This window comes from Lygodium microphyllum, chromosome 24, assembly GCF_053477565.2.
Source record: "Lygodium microphyllum isolate KBCC chromosome 24, Lygodium_microphyllum_v1.1.10, whole genome shotgun sequence".
Taxonomy (NCBI): Eukaryota; Viridiplantae; Streptophyta; class Polypodiopsida; order Schizaeales; family Lygodiaceae; genus Lygodium; species Lygodium microphyllum.
This window is the reverse complement of record NC_141158.1, coordinates 126832634-126848972: the sequence shown is the minus strand read 5'-3', so window position 1 is coordinate 126848972 and position 16339 is coordinate 126832634. Positions and strand designations below refer to the sequence as shown.

The following is a 16339-nucleotide window of genomic DNA, read 5'->3' as shown; positions in this document are numbered from 1 at the left end:
AATAATTAATCATATTCTTGATGAGTTTTTGCTGTATACGGGGAGCCAATGGAAGGGGATGCTTGCCGTATTTTAAGGTCTCTAACAGCCATGTGGGAACCTTTTTGGCTTATTTCACCACATCCTTGTTCTAGACTGTCATGCAGAGGAATTTGGGGGTAAATCAGGCTGACTAAGCTGCTGTGAACCAGGCTGATGAGGTATAGATACCCACAATTAGTGGACTTGAGGCCTCGGAAGTCTCATCCTCTGTGCATTTTTGAACCATAGGAGTAGGCTGTCAAATATTTTAGAGGCATCAATAGTGGACTCTTTTTGACAATCTGTCATTGCCCAATATGGAGTGAGTGGCTGTCAAATATATTCGCGGCGTTAATAATGGGCTGTTTTTGACAACCTATCATTGTCAATACTTTAGAGGCATCAATAGTGGGCTGTTTTTGACAGTTGTCATTGTCCAATTTGGATTGAGTGGCCACATAATTCTCATGTTGCTTGTCCTCCTTCTGTAGCATTGATCAATGTTGTGACCAATACATTTGTAATACTAAATTTTGGTAGCTGGATCTTGGTGTAGAAGGCTCTAGGGACTATATCTGCATGTTTGATGAGCTATTCGATCTCAATGAATTGATTTTCTTTAATTAAGCAGACTGTTGAGGAGGACAATTTTCTTATCATCATCATCATCATCATCATCATTTAGATGACTTTTGAGTATAGTTGATTGTTGAAAGAGGCTGAGGTGATCAAGGTGTTAAGAGATTCAAAGCGATTATAAGAAATACTTGCATTTTCATGAATAATTTTGAGTTACTCCCAAATGTTGTATGAAGACTTTCCCATACTGCTTTGGTTGTCTTGGTAAGGTCGAGGTGATGAAGAAGATTATTGGAGGGGCCAAGCCAGATGATGGCTAGAGCACTCTTGTAGTTCTCGAGCTAGTCATGATGAAGCTGCTGGTTCTCCCTTGAATGCGCTCCATTTCTTTAGTAGAGATGACTTTCCACGTGCCCTTTTGCATTTGGATGAGCGGGATTTTCATCTTCCGTATCAGGATTCGATACTAGAGAACTTCTTGATGGTGATGATGTATCTCAACATGCTGATATTGGATGCCACTGCGTGATGTTAACACTTTGAGCAGAGTGCTGAACTGAGGTGGCACTTTCTGTCAGAGTTGGGACAGCATGTCAGTGCTGATGATTTTAATAAGCTGAAATAAATGCGTTACTGGCTGACTGTGATAGCTGTGGGCAGCACTCCAAGTGGGACACTTGAAGGGGAAGAGTTACAGGCGGCAGCTACTCTTTCAGGTCAGCTGGACCAATAGGTGGATTGGGCAGTTGAAGCTTAGTAGGCAGGTTGGAGAGTTTTGAAGTAAGGCAACAAGTAGATAAGCTCAAGCGGTGTAGGGCAGAGGCGGTTAATGCGAGAGCAATGGCTAACTTCAGGTGCAGACAGGTGGAGTTAATGTGCTAGATAGGTGGAGGAAACCATCACACATGGTTGATGTTTGAGAGAAGGCTGCGTGGGTCATGGGCAGAGTAGACACGGGTAGAAGATCACACGTGGTTAACGTCTGTGACGGGCAGAGCAGACATGGGTAGAAGACAAGCTGTGCTGGTGAAAGGTCCTAACAAGACACACTGTTGTTGAGCAGAGATGAGCAGCTGACCGGCAGTGGCTGTCTTCAGGGGGTGCAGCTCTTGGCGGCAGTGGCTTGAATAGTTGGAGGATAGGTGGCTGCTACAAGTGACATGACTGGTGGCCACTGCAGGCTGATGTGACAGGAGGAAGCTAAGGTGGGCGGAGGTCCATGGTGGAGAGAGAATATGTGAGAGAGAGAGAGAGAGAGAGAGAGAGAGAGAGAGAGAGAGAGAGAGAGAGTGCTGCACAGCAGATCCATGCAGTCATGAATGCAGTATCAAGTCAGAGCGATAAGAAGAATGAGAAAACAACAAACTAACTTCAGCAGGCAGCAACACCCTTCTTCTTTGAACAGCTCTCTGGCAATAGAAATATTTCTGAATGTCCTAGAATAAGCTAGGATTACTAACTTTTTTTTCACACGCTCTTAATAGTTTCAAGTGAGCTCATAAAATATGTTTCAGATTAGGGTTACTCTGTTCAAATGAGGCTTGTGCATGAGTGTAGATGATGGTTTTATTGTGAACGACACAGATGCTGCCTTTTCTGGATTCAGTTTTGGGTTCCATAATGGTTTTGTCTGTACTGAATTTTCTTATTGTAGTTTCTGTCTCTGCATGCATGTATGTGTGTTGTTTGTGTCAGCAAGCTCACATGTACATGGGTAGATCTATGCGTCTATTATACTTTGATGAAGCAAATTATTGGGATCGGTCTTTCTTCTCCAGATGTCTATGGAAATTACAGAGCTCCAACGCAGGTTGAGCGGACAAATGGCTGAGAAGAACAGTGTCAGTGATGCTGTCAGAGCTCAAGTTCTGAAAGAGGCTGAGTCGAAGCTTTTATTGAAAGATGAGAGAATTGAGCAGCTGCAGTCAGTGGTGAAAAATTTGGAAAACAAGAACTCACATATTCAGGTAGAAATAATTTTGCAACTTTTGAAGAATCCTTTCTTTTGCAGGTGAGAAATGCAAAGTACAATGCTATACAGGTTATTGAAAATTCTGTGATGATTGAATCATTTTTCTTCTGAGCCTGGATGTTGTTGGTGGACAGGCTGAAATAAAGAAGCTTAAGGAAAGTTCAGCTCTGGATCAGCAGTTACCATCAGATGAAGAGAGGCATGCTTATGCGCCACATGATGGGCAATTAGTGGAAAGGAAAGGTTCAGCACAGCAGGTTACTCCATATAATTTGTTAAAGCTTGCTTTTTATGATTGACACATGCTTTAGATGATTGTACATTCTCATTTCAGTCACAAACAGTTACAGAATTAGAGGATAAGTGCACAGTGAAAAGCACAGATCAACAAGTGCCTACAGAGAGAGAGAGAGAGAGAGAGAGAGAATGTGTTTCAATTATCTTCACGAAAAAGAAAAAGGAGAGAGAATGTGTGTGTTACATTAATGTTTTGTTGATGCCAAAACTTAAGGACCAATCAAGTACGTCAATCATCATTTGTACCTTCCACTTCTGGTGCCTAAAGGCATAGTCAACTAAAAAACAAAAAAAGAAAAAGTAAAACTAAACTCTAAGATCAACCTATCCTACTGGATAGGAGTACAATATAACAAAAGATCCATCTAGGCATTTTAGATAGTCACTTCTTTTCTGCTTTGGGTGTCCAGAACTCTGCAATAACGGCTCTACCTTTGTAGACCCCCCATTTTCCTTATTTTCAAGCTTATGTACTTTGGCCAATTCTTGTTTCGTGTTCTTGATGTAGGTGGGTGTGAGCTCATCTGACATCCATATCTTGGTTTGCTTCATTACCTCTTTTCTTGCATTTGAAAACTTTGATTGGAAATTTGCAAGGTGCTGCATGTTAGTCTCATAAATTCTTTTGGAGTCTCCTACTTGAGAGAATATGGTTAGAGTTTAGCACGCACAAGGTTACATGGTTATATGGATCTGTAGTCTATTATGCATATGTGCAGAGATTACTTTCTAGACCTTCTTGGTTCTTCATCTCCTTCTACTTAAGTAGATCATACAGACTTGTTCTGCTTTCTATACCTTGCTCGGGGATCAGGTGTCGCTAGACATTCATGTGGACAGTGATATTCATGATGAGGAAGAGGCTATGGATGTTTTGTTGCATTTTCCCAAAGACAAAAGTTCGGGATGGGATGGTTTGACTAATGAATTCTTTGAGGCCTATGCTACTAGTCTGGTGAAACCCTTGATAGCCATGTGCCAACAGGTTTGGGAGAGTGGGACCATGCTTGCGTCATGGAAGATAGGATTTATCAAGATGATTCCGAAAGTGCCCTCGCTCTCAATGTTGAAACATTGGCAACGACCAATTTCTTTGATGGAATCTATGTATACAATCTTCATGAAAGTGATGGCTAATTGCCTTCATAAGCATCTCCTTGGCAGTGTGCCCGCTAATTAGTATGGATTTATCAAGCGTAGAAATGTCCTACACAATGTATTGAATGTTGGGCATTGTCTATGCTAATTTATTAAGACCAAGAATATTCTACATAATGAGTTGAATTTTTAGATGGACATTGACTATGCTAAGCACTCTAAGCAAGAAGTCGTGTTGGTTTAGTTAGATCTTGAAAAGGCTTTTGGTTACTTGGATTGGTCTTTTGTGGTAGAACTTATGCACGTTATGGGCTTTGGTCCATGCACGTCATGTTTGATGTACATTGTCAGTACAGATACGTCTTTGTAGGGCTTGTTGAATGGTGGGATCATTGAGCCATTAACTCTTGCACACTCAGTCAAACAAGGCTGCCCTTTGAGCCCCTTATTCTTTGCCTTGGTGACCCATCCGGTTCTCTCCATGTTATCTCATTTGGTGGACATAGGACGTCTAGCTAGTTTTTCTTTTTTGTTTGGCCAATATTTTGTTGGCCAATCATTAGCTGATGGCACTTTTTGAAACCAGTCTCCCTTCTTGGATAGGGAGGTGAAACTTGATCAAGCCTTTCATTACAACAATTAAAAACTGAGGATAAACTGAAATGCGCGCATTGCCTTAACAATAGTGGATAGTACACAACCAGTTGGCCCTAAAACTGGTGCCCCTTTTGGTATGTATTTAACTTTGATTGCTAATGGACAGTGTATAAGTTGAGATTCCACAATCTCCTTTGTTGATCCAAAAGCCCCTTAGTGTACATACAATCAGCAAGCAACTTGGGCCAATTGCCCCTTGATTTTTACCCAGGACTTGCACAAATGGAACCACTAACTAGCCAAATGCTGCCCCAATTTACAATGGATGGGTTGGCATTTGAAATCCTTGTCAATTCCATGAATTTCAAGTGCCGATTTCAATGTATGATGCCTTCTCCTATTCGACACGGGTCCCAAGGTGATTGTCAAGTCCTAATTTATGTAGCAAATTGATGTTCTCTGATCAGAAAATGGACGAGTAGCTTCCTCTCTCTCTCTCCAATACTGTAAACTTATTGAATGACTGAGATTCAGACCCAAAACGTTTTCTCAGTTTGCATGGGCATTTTCGCTAAGTGGCAACCCTCTAAACCCATTTTTCAGCATTATCCAGTCATTTAATTAATTTTCAGAATTAAATAATCCTGATTCATTGGTGAATAATTTTGAAACTTCACCAAATATCTCTTGGAAACTTTACCTTTGTCCTTTCTTTCCTTATGTGCCAAGATCTACTGAGATACGAAGATCTCATTGAGCTCCTCAACCTCAAGTTGAATTTTAGCAGATATATCCTTTGGCACATCACCGTGAAAAGGGCTCAATAAACTAATATGAAAGGCATTGTGTATTTACCAATGTGGAGGTAATTTCAGTCGATATGCCACATCGTTGATGTTTTTCAATACTTAGAAGGACCCATAGTATCTCATACTCAACTTTGGATACAATCTCTCTCTTTCATCTTTTTCAGCCTTGCCTTCTTAAAATGCAACAATACATAATCACCATCTATAAATTGCAAAGCACATCTATAGCGATCAACAATCTTCTTTTGTTTTTCTTGTGATCTTTGAAGTGGATATTTTATCTTTGCATAGGCTACATCCAAGTTTTCAACATAATAATTAGTCTCAAAGATCTTATTCTTAGTCTGCAAGATAGGTGGTACATTCTTGCCACCCTCAACCACCTTAAATGGAGCTTTGCTAATGGAACTATGGTCTGTATTGTTGTCAGCAAACTCAACCAATGGCAAATACTGCTCCCACTATGTCTTATGGTTTGGAACATAGCACCTCAAAAGATCTAACACTGGAATTTACATCCTTAGATTGACCATCTGTTTGCAGATGGAAAGATGATAAGAATTTTAGCATGGTACCCATATTCTCAAATAACCCCTATCAAAATAAACTAGTCATCCTGTAACGTGCCTGCTTCTCAAATCACGGGACACGTCTTAGCAGTCCATCGAGAGATATATCTAGAAGACGCCGCTTGGCACTCCCAAGGAATGACTCGCGGTTTGCCAACTAGGGTCTCTCGAATCTGCCCCGCAACGGAACTTATCCGGCCGTTTTCACTAGGATAGACCTGAAGTCTGGGTTCCTAGCCAACATTGTCTAAGGTCATAGACCGACTTTTTCCTAAGATTTCTCGTTAATATTTCCTTTGAGGAAAGCTCTCGGCTAACCGAGATCACCCTTCCGTAGGATAGACCCATTGGTCACATCCACCATGCTTCCCTCGGGGGTTGTTTTAGTTATCTAATTACCTACCACATTATGTTTGACACATAAAAGGAGCTTCCTTAATTAACCCGTTAATCACAGGTTCCTTTACGTAATTTAGAGCACTGACACGAAAGCAAGATAAAATAAGATCAAACACTTCCTTAACCTATCTTCAGATTAATGTTTGTCTCCTGTCCATACAGGAGAATTAAGCGTTCCTTTCCTCCGTAGAAAAATCCTTCCATCTTCCGGCAACGAACCCCGAAGGTTTATCCTACCAAGATTCCGCCTTGTAACTAGTATCAAGGCCTCAAGTTCCCATCTCGAGCCCCGTAGAACACTTGTGTAGGGCCCGGAGGCATTGGGATTTACGGCTAGAGCCCCCATTGGCACCCAAGTGTCCTCCTATGCCAAGTAATTTCCACGGAGAGACCTATTGCGGCATGTTCGGTTCACATTCCCGGTGCGGATTCACAAACCCCTTGGTTAGGGTTTGGCGGTTCGCGGGGGATAGCTAGCGCCATCCTTCCTTAATTATCCCTTTAGGAAATCAACCACAGCTGAAGCAACCAGCTTAAAAACAATTACTAGGGAAAACATCCCTTTTTTTTCCATGGCAATCAGTCATCTCAGACTCGGCTATGCAGTCAATCACACCCCACTTGGGTTAACATCCAAAACTACATTAACAAACGGTTGAATGCACAACCTCTTGCTTCAAGGCATTGCAATCCCATTGCATGCAAAACTAGAATTTAACTTGGATGTATCAAAACACTTGCTCAAGGAATTTACAACCTTTTCAAACAACCAAGCATAACTTGGGTCAACAATCCATCTTTAACAAGATCAACCTTCGTTAAAACTATTTAAACAGTTCCAAGCAACACGCTTAGCATGAATCAACTACCCTAAAGTTCGCTCTCCCCCTTGGGTTAGAGCTTTTACCCCGTTGACCCCAAATTATCACTACCTTAGGTTTCCCTATACTATAGTCAAATAGTTCTTGGACAGTCCCGTCGTCCTAAACTTGGTAGGTCAATTTGCTTTTTTGGCAATTCACAACTGCCCTAAATCCATAGGTCTAATGGACTGTATCTTGGACTCAATCTAAGGTCCATTTGTCTTGTGCGGCCCTCGACGGTTGCGACTTACTTGACAATCTGTCTAGTTTATCGAGTTTCACAACCATAGAGCCTTTGATGGACAACCCTTTGTTGAAAAAGAAATGACTAAGTCCTTGGAGTTGGGTTCCTAGGTTTTCAAGGTATGGCAATAAACCCTCCTTGTTGGTCATCAGTTGGACATCAACTTTAAGTAAATGCAACATCTTCTAACCTTGTATCTTTGAGTGTGATACTTTGCAGGATTTTTACTCTTTATCTTTTTCTTTCCTTCCGCCTAAGCCATGAATGCAAATAACATTCGTACGCAATGTATGTTAATCAAAGGGCTATGATACATTTAACTCTCAATGAAATATAAATTATGATTGCCTTATATCTTCCTAATGCAATTGTGATTATCTTTCCATTCCCAATGTATGCAATGTAACTTGAATATCCTCCTTGCTAAAATAGACAGACAAAAGTCCTAGTTTGATACGTACTTGTTAAGCAATGATCCTTCAAGAAAGGTGACCTCCTATTGCTATATTTGATCAAAGGCCATAAATAAAAACTTAAACTCCAAGGCCTTGGCTCCTATCACGTTCTATCATTTGTAGATATGCGGAGCTTTTTACAGAGGGAGCCTTCGAGTCCGTTACACACTTTAGTAAACACTACCCTTCATCTTTGGCTTGTCTCTCTCTTCCTCCGTTGCATACAAGGTGCTAGAGTGGAAGAGGGACACCCCTCTGCTTCTCTTCTTCTCCCTCTCCTTCTCTTCTTCTCTCTCTCTCTCTCCTCTTCCTCTCCTTCCCTCTTTTCTTCTTCTTGTACCTCTTCTCTTCTTCTTGTAGCTCTTCTCTTCTTCTCTCCCTCTCCTCTTCTTCTTCTACTTCTTCTCTTCTTCTTTCCTCTCCTTCTCTTCTTTTCTTCTCTCCTTCTCCTATTCTCTCTCTCCCTCTTCTTCCACTTCTTTTTCTCTTTCTCTCTCTCTCCCTCTTCTTCTTCTTCTCTTCTTCTCTCCCTCTCCCTCTCTTCTTTTCTTCTCTCCTCCTATTCTCTCTCTTCCTCTTCTTCCTCTTCTTCTTATTCTTCTCTCTCACACCTCTTCCTCTTTTTTCCCCTCTCTTCCTTCTTATTGGGCACACGGCGGGGAAAGGGCTCCCGATCTAGACGTCAAAAGGGGGGGCGCATCGTCTGTCGCTGGGTTGGGGGGGGGCTTGTGCTGCAACGGAGGGGAGGGGCGCAGTGCAGAACAACAGGGGGAAGGTCTTGTGTGTCATGGCCAGCACGGGGGCTGCTTGTCGTCGAGGGAGGGGGAGGAAACTTTATAAGGTGGGAGGGCAGGAAGGAAGCTCCTGTCCGCCGCCATCTGAGGGGGTTGCATGCCCCACCTTCTCTCACTTAACTCTCTCTCTCTCTCTCTCTCTCTCTCTCTCTCTCTCGCTCCCTACCATGTACATGGCAGGGGGAGAGGTTAAAAAAAATTTCAAAAAATTTTAATAATCTAAGGGGGGTTTCTCATGGGGGAGGGCACGGGGGTTACGGGGGAAACATTACATCCTCTCCTCCTTAGAGGAATCTATATGTCCTCATCTCGAGAAGAAACTGGGGAGGACAAGCACTAGTGGGGCTTATGACCTGTGGGTTAAGACCCACCATGCAACTGCTGCGCAACTCTGATTATGTAGTATAGCGCTTAGCGTAAGCAGTTTTGCTCTGATATCAACTGTAATGTGCCCGCTCCTCAAATCGTGGGACACATCTTAGCAGTCCATCGAGAGATATATCTAGAAGACGTCGCCCGGCACTCCCAAGGAATGACACGGGGTCTGCCAACTAGGGTCTCTCGAGTTTGCCCCGAAACGGAACTTATCCAGCCGTTCCCACTAGGATGGACCTGAAGTCCGAGTTCCTAGCCAACATTGCCTAAGGTCATAGATCGACTTTTTCCTAACATTTCTCGTTAACATTTCTTTTGAGGAAAGCTCTCGGCTAATCGAGACCACCCTTCCGTAGGATAGACCCATTGGTCACATCCACCACGCTTCCCTCGGGGGTTGTTTTAGTTATCTAATTACCTACCACATTATGTTTGACACATAAAATCACAGGTTCCTTTACGTAATTTAGGGCATTTACACGAAAGCAAGATAAAATAAGATCAAACACTTCCTTAAGTTATATTCAGATTAATGTGTGTCTCCTGCTCACACAGGAGAATTAAGTGTTCATTTCTGCCTCCGCAGAAAAATCCTTCCGTCTCCCGGCAACGAACCCCGAAGGTTTATCCTACCAAGATTCCGCCTTGTAACTAGTATCAAGGCCTCGAGATCCCATCTTGAGTCCCGTAGTTACTTGTGTAGGGCCCGGAGGCATTGGGATTTACAGCCAGAGCCCCCATTGGCACCCAAGCATCCTCCTACACCAAGTAATTTTCACGGAGAGACCTCTTGCGGCGTGTTTGGTCCACATTCCCGGCGCGGATTCACAAACCCCTTGGTTAGATGTGACATTAAAAGTGATATTTAATGTCACGTTAAGGTCATAAATATGGAATGTGACATTAAAGTGACATTTAATGTGACATTAAAGTGACATTTAATGTGACATTAAGGTAAATCTAGGGGAACATGCACGAGAATGACCGTCCGGCTCTTGGGCGTCCGAACGGGGTTAAGGGGAGCCTAGAGAGTAAGAGAGTCCAAGAATAGTAGGACTCAAGAAAAGTGGACGGCTGGCAGAGGAATACGTGTGAGAGGTGCCAGCACTTATCTAGGCGTGGTTGGGAGGAGAAGAAACTCTCTCGTGCTTAGGGCTTTCATCGTTTTCTCTCTGTCTTTCCTGAAGACATATTTCATTGGTATCAGAGCCGTGAGGATTCCTGGAGATCTTCAACGAAAGGGTAGCGACGGACAAGTGCTCCACGATCTGCTCAGTCGACAGTCGACAGACAAGTGCTCCACGATCTGTTCAGTCGACAGTCGACGGACCCGTAAAGTCGTGGTCAAACGTCAAGTGCCCGCTATTAATTTAGTCGACAATAGTCGACGGACCCGTAACGATCCGTAAGCCACTGGTCAGACGTAACGTGACATGTCACGAAAAACTTAACGTGACGTGTAATTGTGGTCACGAAACGTATCGAAAGGGCAGCCATTCTTTTTACGCCTGTTTAAAAGAAACGCGTAAACTGATCGTGGGCCATCGAATCTTGCCCACGCCTGTCTGTGAATGCTCCTCCATGAACACACCAACAAGACATGCATTCTTCTCCTTTTCACGGGCTGAAGTTGAAATTCTTTTCTGATACATGTTGGATTTGTCGACTGCGTGTTCGGACTTATTCTTTTCAGCCTCGACTGTATTTATATTACAAGTACAGGTTCAGCAGAAAGTAAATTCAGGAAAAGGACATTGATGGTCTGCGTGATTATTAAAGAAGGGAGCTGAATACTAGTCGTTCTGCAAAGAAGCTCCATTTTTGGCGTGACCGACTTTGTCCGGGAAGATAAAATCTGTTTCTTACTCTTCGAGTTTCTTTCCAAATCAGCAGCCACTGCCTGCCATTAAAATCAGGGAAGTACCTTACTTTGTATGCAAATTTCTTATCTTTGCTTTCCAATTCCAGTGTATTAATGGCAGAAAGAGGGAAAGAGAAAGTAATGGAAGGTTCTAGTTCTGGGGACCACCCTATGGTAGATCCCCAGGAACCAGAAATGCAAGAAGAACAGTGGGAAGAATTTTTTGCTACACGAGAGCAATTTGATGATCTTACTGCACGTGTGCAAGCTCAGGGGGTTCAAATGGAATTTTTAACTCAAACACTCACTGAAATAAAATCTCAATTAACTTTATTGTTGGAAAGAGATAAAAATAAGATAGAAACCTCGGATGTCCCATCTTCATCGAAAGATTTAGATGTGACTATGTGAGATCCTAAGGAACCCCAACCTTACCATAAATTGAGGGATAATCCAGTTCTAAAGGATATGAAACCACCTCAATTTTACGGGGAGGAAAAAGATAGGAATAAAGACACAATCTTTAATTTCCTCCAAAAATGGGAAGATTTACATAAATTAAAAAATACCCCACCACATCTCCAAGCACTGGAGGCTAGTTTAACTTTGGGGCCCAAAGCATATAAGTGGTGGCGAACTTTAAAGGAGGCGAATAAAATACCTGAAACTTGGGCTCAATTTGAATCTGTCTTTTTGAAAGAATTTCTTCCTGAAAATGAAATGGAAAGAAATTGGGAAGATTGGGATTATGTCAGACAAAAGGGACGACCCCTACTGACATATCTGGAGGAATATCGTGAGATAATCCTCAAATTGGAAGGAATAGATGAATTCCAAAAAACAAGAGGATTCATTAGGGGACTAGATGAAGCCTGTAAAAAGGAAGTAAAACGGAGTTTACCTAAGACGCTGGAAGAGGCAATTAAATTTGCATTAATTCATGAAGATAGTATGCGTCTAGGTACACTCACTAGTCTCACTGATACGGAGCCCAAGTCTAAGGAATTGGAAACCTCAAAATTTGTGGGCAAATTTAAAAGGAAAATGCCATTTTTAAAGGGTAAAAAACAACCTTTTGAAAAGAAACCATATATGAGGCCAAAGTTAAGTCCTGATGACTTTGATAAGGCCAAAAAAGAAAAGTTGTGTTTCAATTGCCTATCCCCTAACCATGCTGCTTGGAATTGCCCTCAAAAGAAAAAGGGGGAAGACAAAGGAAAGGATAAGGACAAGGGCAAGGGAAAAGAAAAACAAATCCATGTAGTGCAGACCTTAGAATTAAAGGGCCATGAAAAGTACAAATCTTTAGAGGTCTTGAACATGGATGTACAACATAAGTGTTGTATGTCAACTTCTATGTGGCAGCCTACTTTTGGGCCACATGATTTACTTAGAGTACATGGATTGATAGCTGGAAAAAGGGTTAGAGTCATGATTGATGACTCTGCCACACATAATTTTATAAATTATGCACTTGTAAAAAAATTGAAACTTCCCCAACAAAACAGTGGGCATCAATATGTTGTTCGTATGATGCAAGGCCAAGACAATAAAATATGGGATACAATGGTATCCAATTTGGAAATTGAGATTCAAGGATATAAAGATAAACTTGATTTTCAAATTATGAACATGGAAAGAGCTGATATTGCTCTAGGGAAGGAGTGGCTATGGGGATTGGAACCATCCTTGAAACGTAGTTATCACCATAATACACTGGAATTTGAAAGGGATGGTAAGACTTTTGTTATTCAAGGTGAACATGAAGTATCTGATAATCCTTTGCTGTGTTCTATTGAAGTTCAGAAGCTGATAAAGAAGGAAGTTTGTGGGGTATATATGCTATGGTCTCTTCCTGTACATAATACTTTTACTTTCTGTAATATAAAGCAATAATTTTCTTATGTTTGTGAGTTGAATGTTAATAATGAATTGAGTAGTTTGTTAGAGAATTTTAAAGTTGTGTTTTCTTCTGATTTACCAAGTGGTCTTCCACCAGATAGGGGTGATATAAATCACCCAATTGATATAAATAAGGACACACACCCTATTTCAAAACCACCGTATAGGTTAAGTGAAACACAACATCAAGAAGTTGAAAGACAAATTAAGGATTACCTGGATAAAGGGTTTATTCAATCCAGTAATTCACCTTGGGCTTCACCAATTTTATTGGTAAAGAAAAAAGATGGTTCTATGCGACTTTGTGTTGACTATAGAGCACTTAATAAATCACCCAATTGATATAAATAAGGACACACACCCTATTTCAAAACCACTGTATAGGTTAAGTGAAACACAGCATCAAGAAGTTGAAAGAGAAATTAAGGATTACCTGGATAAAGGGTTTATTCAACCCAGTAATTCACCTTGGGCTTCACCAATTTTATTGGTAAAGAAAAAAGATGGTTCTATGCGACTTTGTGTTGACTATAGAGCACTTAATAAAATAACGGTGAAGAATAAATTTCCTATGCCCAGAATGGAAGATCTTTTTGATCAATTACAAGGGGCAAAATTCTTCACACAGATAGATTTAAGATCAGGTTATCACCAAGTAAGAATTAAGGCACAAGATGTTTCCAAGACAGCATTTCGTACTAGATACGGGCATTATGATTTTTTGGTGATGCCTTTTGGCCTCACTAATGCACCAGCTACCTTTATGAAGCTGATGAATAGTGTTTTATGGCCCTATCTAGGACATTTTGTAGTAGTCTTCTTGGATGATATCTTGATCTTTAGTAAATCAAGAGAAGAACATTTGGAACACTTACAATTAGTATTCCAACTGTTAAGAATACATTCCCTTTATGCGAAGAAAACTAAATGTGAATTCTTTGCACAAGAGGTCAAATATTTGGGGCATATTATCTCGAAAGAGGGAATCAACATGGATCCAGAAAAAGTAAGGGCAATTATTGAATGGCCACCTCCAAGGAACCTGAAAGAGCTGCAGATCTTCCTAGGCTTATCTGGATTTTATCGTAGATTCATTCGAGATTATGCCAAAATAGCTGTTCCAATGACAGACCAACTTAAAGGGAAAGGGAAAAGTTTTAATTGGGGAACAGATCAAAATGAAAGTTTTCAAAAACTTAAGGTAGCTATTGCTACAGCTCCAGTACTATTAATAGTGGATCCCAATAAACCATTTGTGGTTGAAGCTGATGCCAGTGATAAGGCAATAGACGCGGTCTTATTACAAGAAGGTCGACCAGTTGCTTTTGAAAGCAAGAAATTAGACCGTGCAAAACAGAATTATTCTGTTTATGAGAGGGAGCTGTATGCAATAGTACATGTAATGAAGAAATGGAGGCACTATTTGTATGGTGCCAAACTTTTGATTTTATCGGATCATGAAAGCATTAAGTGGCTTAATGATTTACCGGATTTACACGGGCGTAAAGCCAGATGGGCGGAACTCCTTCAAGAGTTCGACTATGAGATAAGATATAGAAAAGGAAAGTATAATATAGTAGCTGATGCACTCAGTAGAATGCCCATTATTAATGAATTGAGTTTTACTTAGTTCACTTCCAACTTGCTTGAATCTTTAAAAGGGAAATGCCAGGTTGATCCGGCATATTCCAACATATGGGAAGCAATAAACAATGGGGATCCAAATGAAAGTGCTTCTACTGAGGAAGGAATATCTGAGGATGTTCAACAAGGAAATGGAGCATCACGGGTTGCTCAAACTGGATTCAAGTGGAAGAATTTTACCATTGATAATGGTTATTTACTCTACAAGGGTAGGGTATGTGTCCCGAAAGATACAGAAATAAGGCGCCAGATACTCTTTGAGTGTCATGATACCCCTAGCGCGGGACATCCAGGAGTTAATAAGACTTATAGTCTTATTAAAAGGCAGTTCTATTGGCCTGGAATGAATAAGGATGTCCTTGACTATGTGGTCAAATGTAATAAATGCCAGGTTAATAAAGCTGAAAGATTAAAAATGGGAGGACTTCTCCATCCATTAGAAATTCCTTCGGGAAAATGGGAGAGTATCTCCATGGACTTTATTGTTGCATTACCCAGAACACAGAGGGCGCATGACTCTGTGTGGGCGATTGTGGATAGGTTAACCAAAATGGCTAGGTTCATTCCAGCTTCAACTGATGTTAAAACACCAGAATTGGCTAGATTGTTCGTAGAGAACATATACCGATTGTATGGCTTTCCGGCAAATATAGTTTCTGATCGGGATAGAAAATTTGATAGCCATTTTTGGCGTGCAGTATTTAGGAAATTGGATACTAAACTTAGCATGAGTACGGCGGATCATCCGCAAACAGATGGGCAACTGAAAGGGTTAACCACAATTCTTGAAGATATGCTTAGGGCATATGTAAGTAAAAGGCAAACTAATTGGAAAGAGTATTTACCGATAGCAGAGTTTGCATATAACAGTGCCAAGCACTCTTCCACTGGATATAGTCCATTTATGTTAATGTATGGGTTTCAGCCCAGAGCTCCTTTTGCAGTAGGACTGCATAAAGAAAAGGTTCAGGCAGCTAAAGACTTTTTGGAATATATGAATAGTATGTTAAAATTTGTGCAAGAAAATATTAAAAAAGCTCAAAATCGAGCTAGAGCATATGCAGATCCTCACGGAAGAGACATCTCCTTTCAAGAAGGAGAATTGGTCTATCTTAAGGTGCCTGAACAAACTAAAACTATGAAAAAGGGACAATGTCCAAAGCTTTCACCAAGGTATTGTGGTCCTTTCATAATACTTAAAAGGGTGGGAGAATTGGCTTACAAGCTCCAACTACCTGTTGGTAGTAAAATACATCCAGTTTTTCATGTAAGTAAATTAAGGAAGAAGCTGGGTGATTTGGATAATCTAATCTTAAATGATGATATTAAGGAGCTATTCTATGACCAATCTAATCCACATGAACCGGAAAAAATATTAAATGTTCGTAATAGACGAACAAGGAATACTATTTATCAGGAATGTTTGGTTAAGTGGAAAGATTGTTCAAAAGAAAGCTCAACATGGGAGCGAGTAAGTACTTTAAAGAAAAGGTTTCCCGATTTACAGTTAGACCTTCCAAGTATCGTTTTTGAGGACGAAACCGATTCTTAAGGGGAAGGAAATGTGACATTAAAAGTGACATTTAATGTCACGTTAAGGTCATAAATATGGAATGTGACATTAAAGTGGCATTTAATGTGACATTAAGGTAAATCTAGGGAAACATGCACGAGAATGACCGTCCGGGCTCTTGGGCGCCCGAACGGGGTTAAGGGGAGCCTAGAGAGTAAGAGAGTCCAAGAATAGTAGGGCTCAAGAAAAGTGGACGGCTGGCAGAGGAATACGTGTGAGAGGTGCCAGCACTTATCTAGGCGTGGTTGGGAGGAGAAGAAACTCTCTCGTGCTTAGGGCTTTCATCG

The 16339-nt window shown here is 41.1% G+C and overlaps 1 protein-coding gene across 4 annotated transcripts in view; it reads left to right on the top strand.

Moving 5' to 3' along the window:
- The window catches only part of LOC148015627 (uncharacterized), a 214619-nt gene that overhangs the window by 81572 nt on the left and 116708 nt on the right, over positions 1–16339 (top strand). For all 4 annotated transcript variants that reach the window (XM_087665364.1, XM_087665363.1, XM_087665362.1 and 1 more), the window contains 2 exons: positions 2379–2567; positions 2707–2829. In XM_087665364.1, the coding sequence (XP_087521490.1) occupies positions 2379–2567; positions 2707–2829 (312 nt within the window). The remainder of the gene's footprint in view (positions 1–2378; positions 2568–2706; positions 2830–16339) is intronic.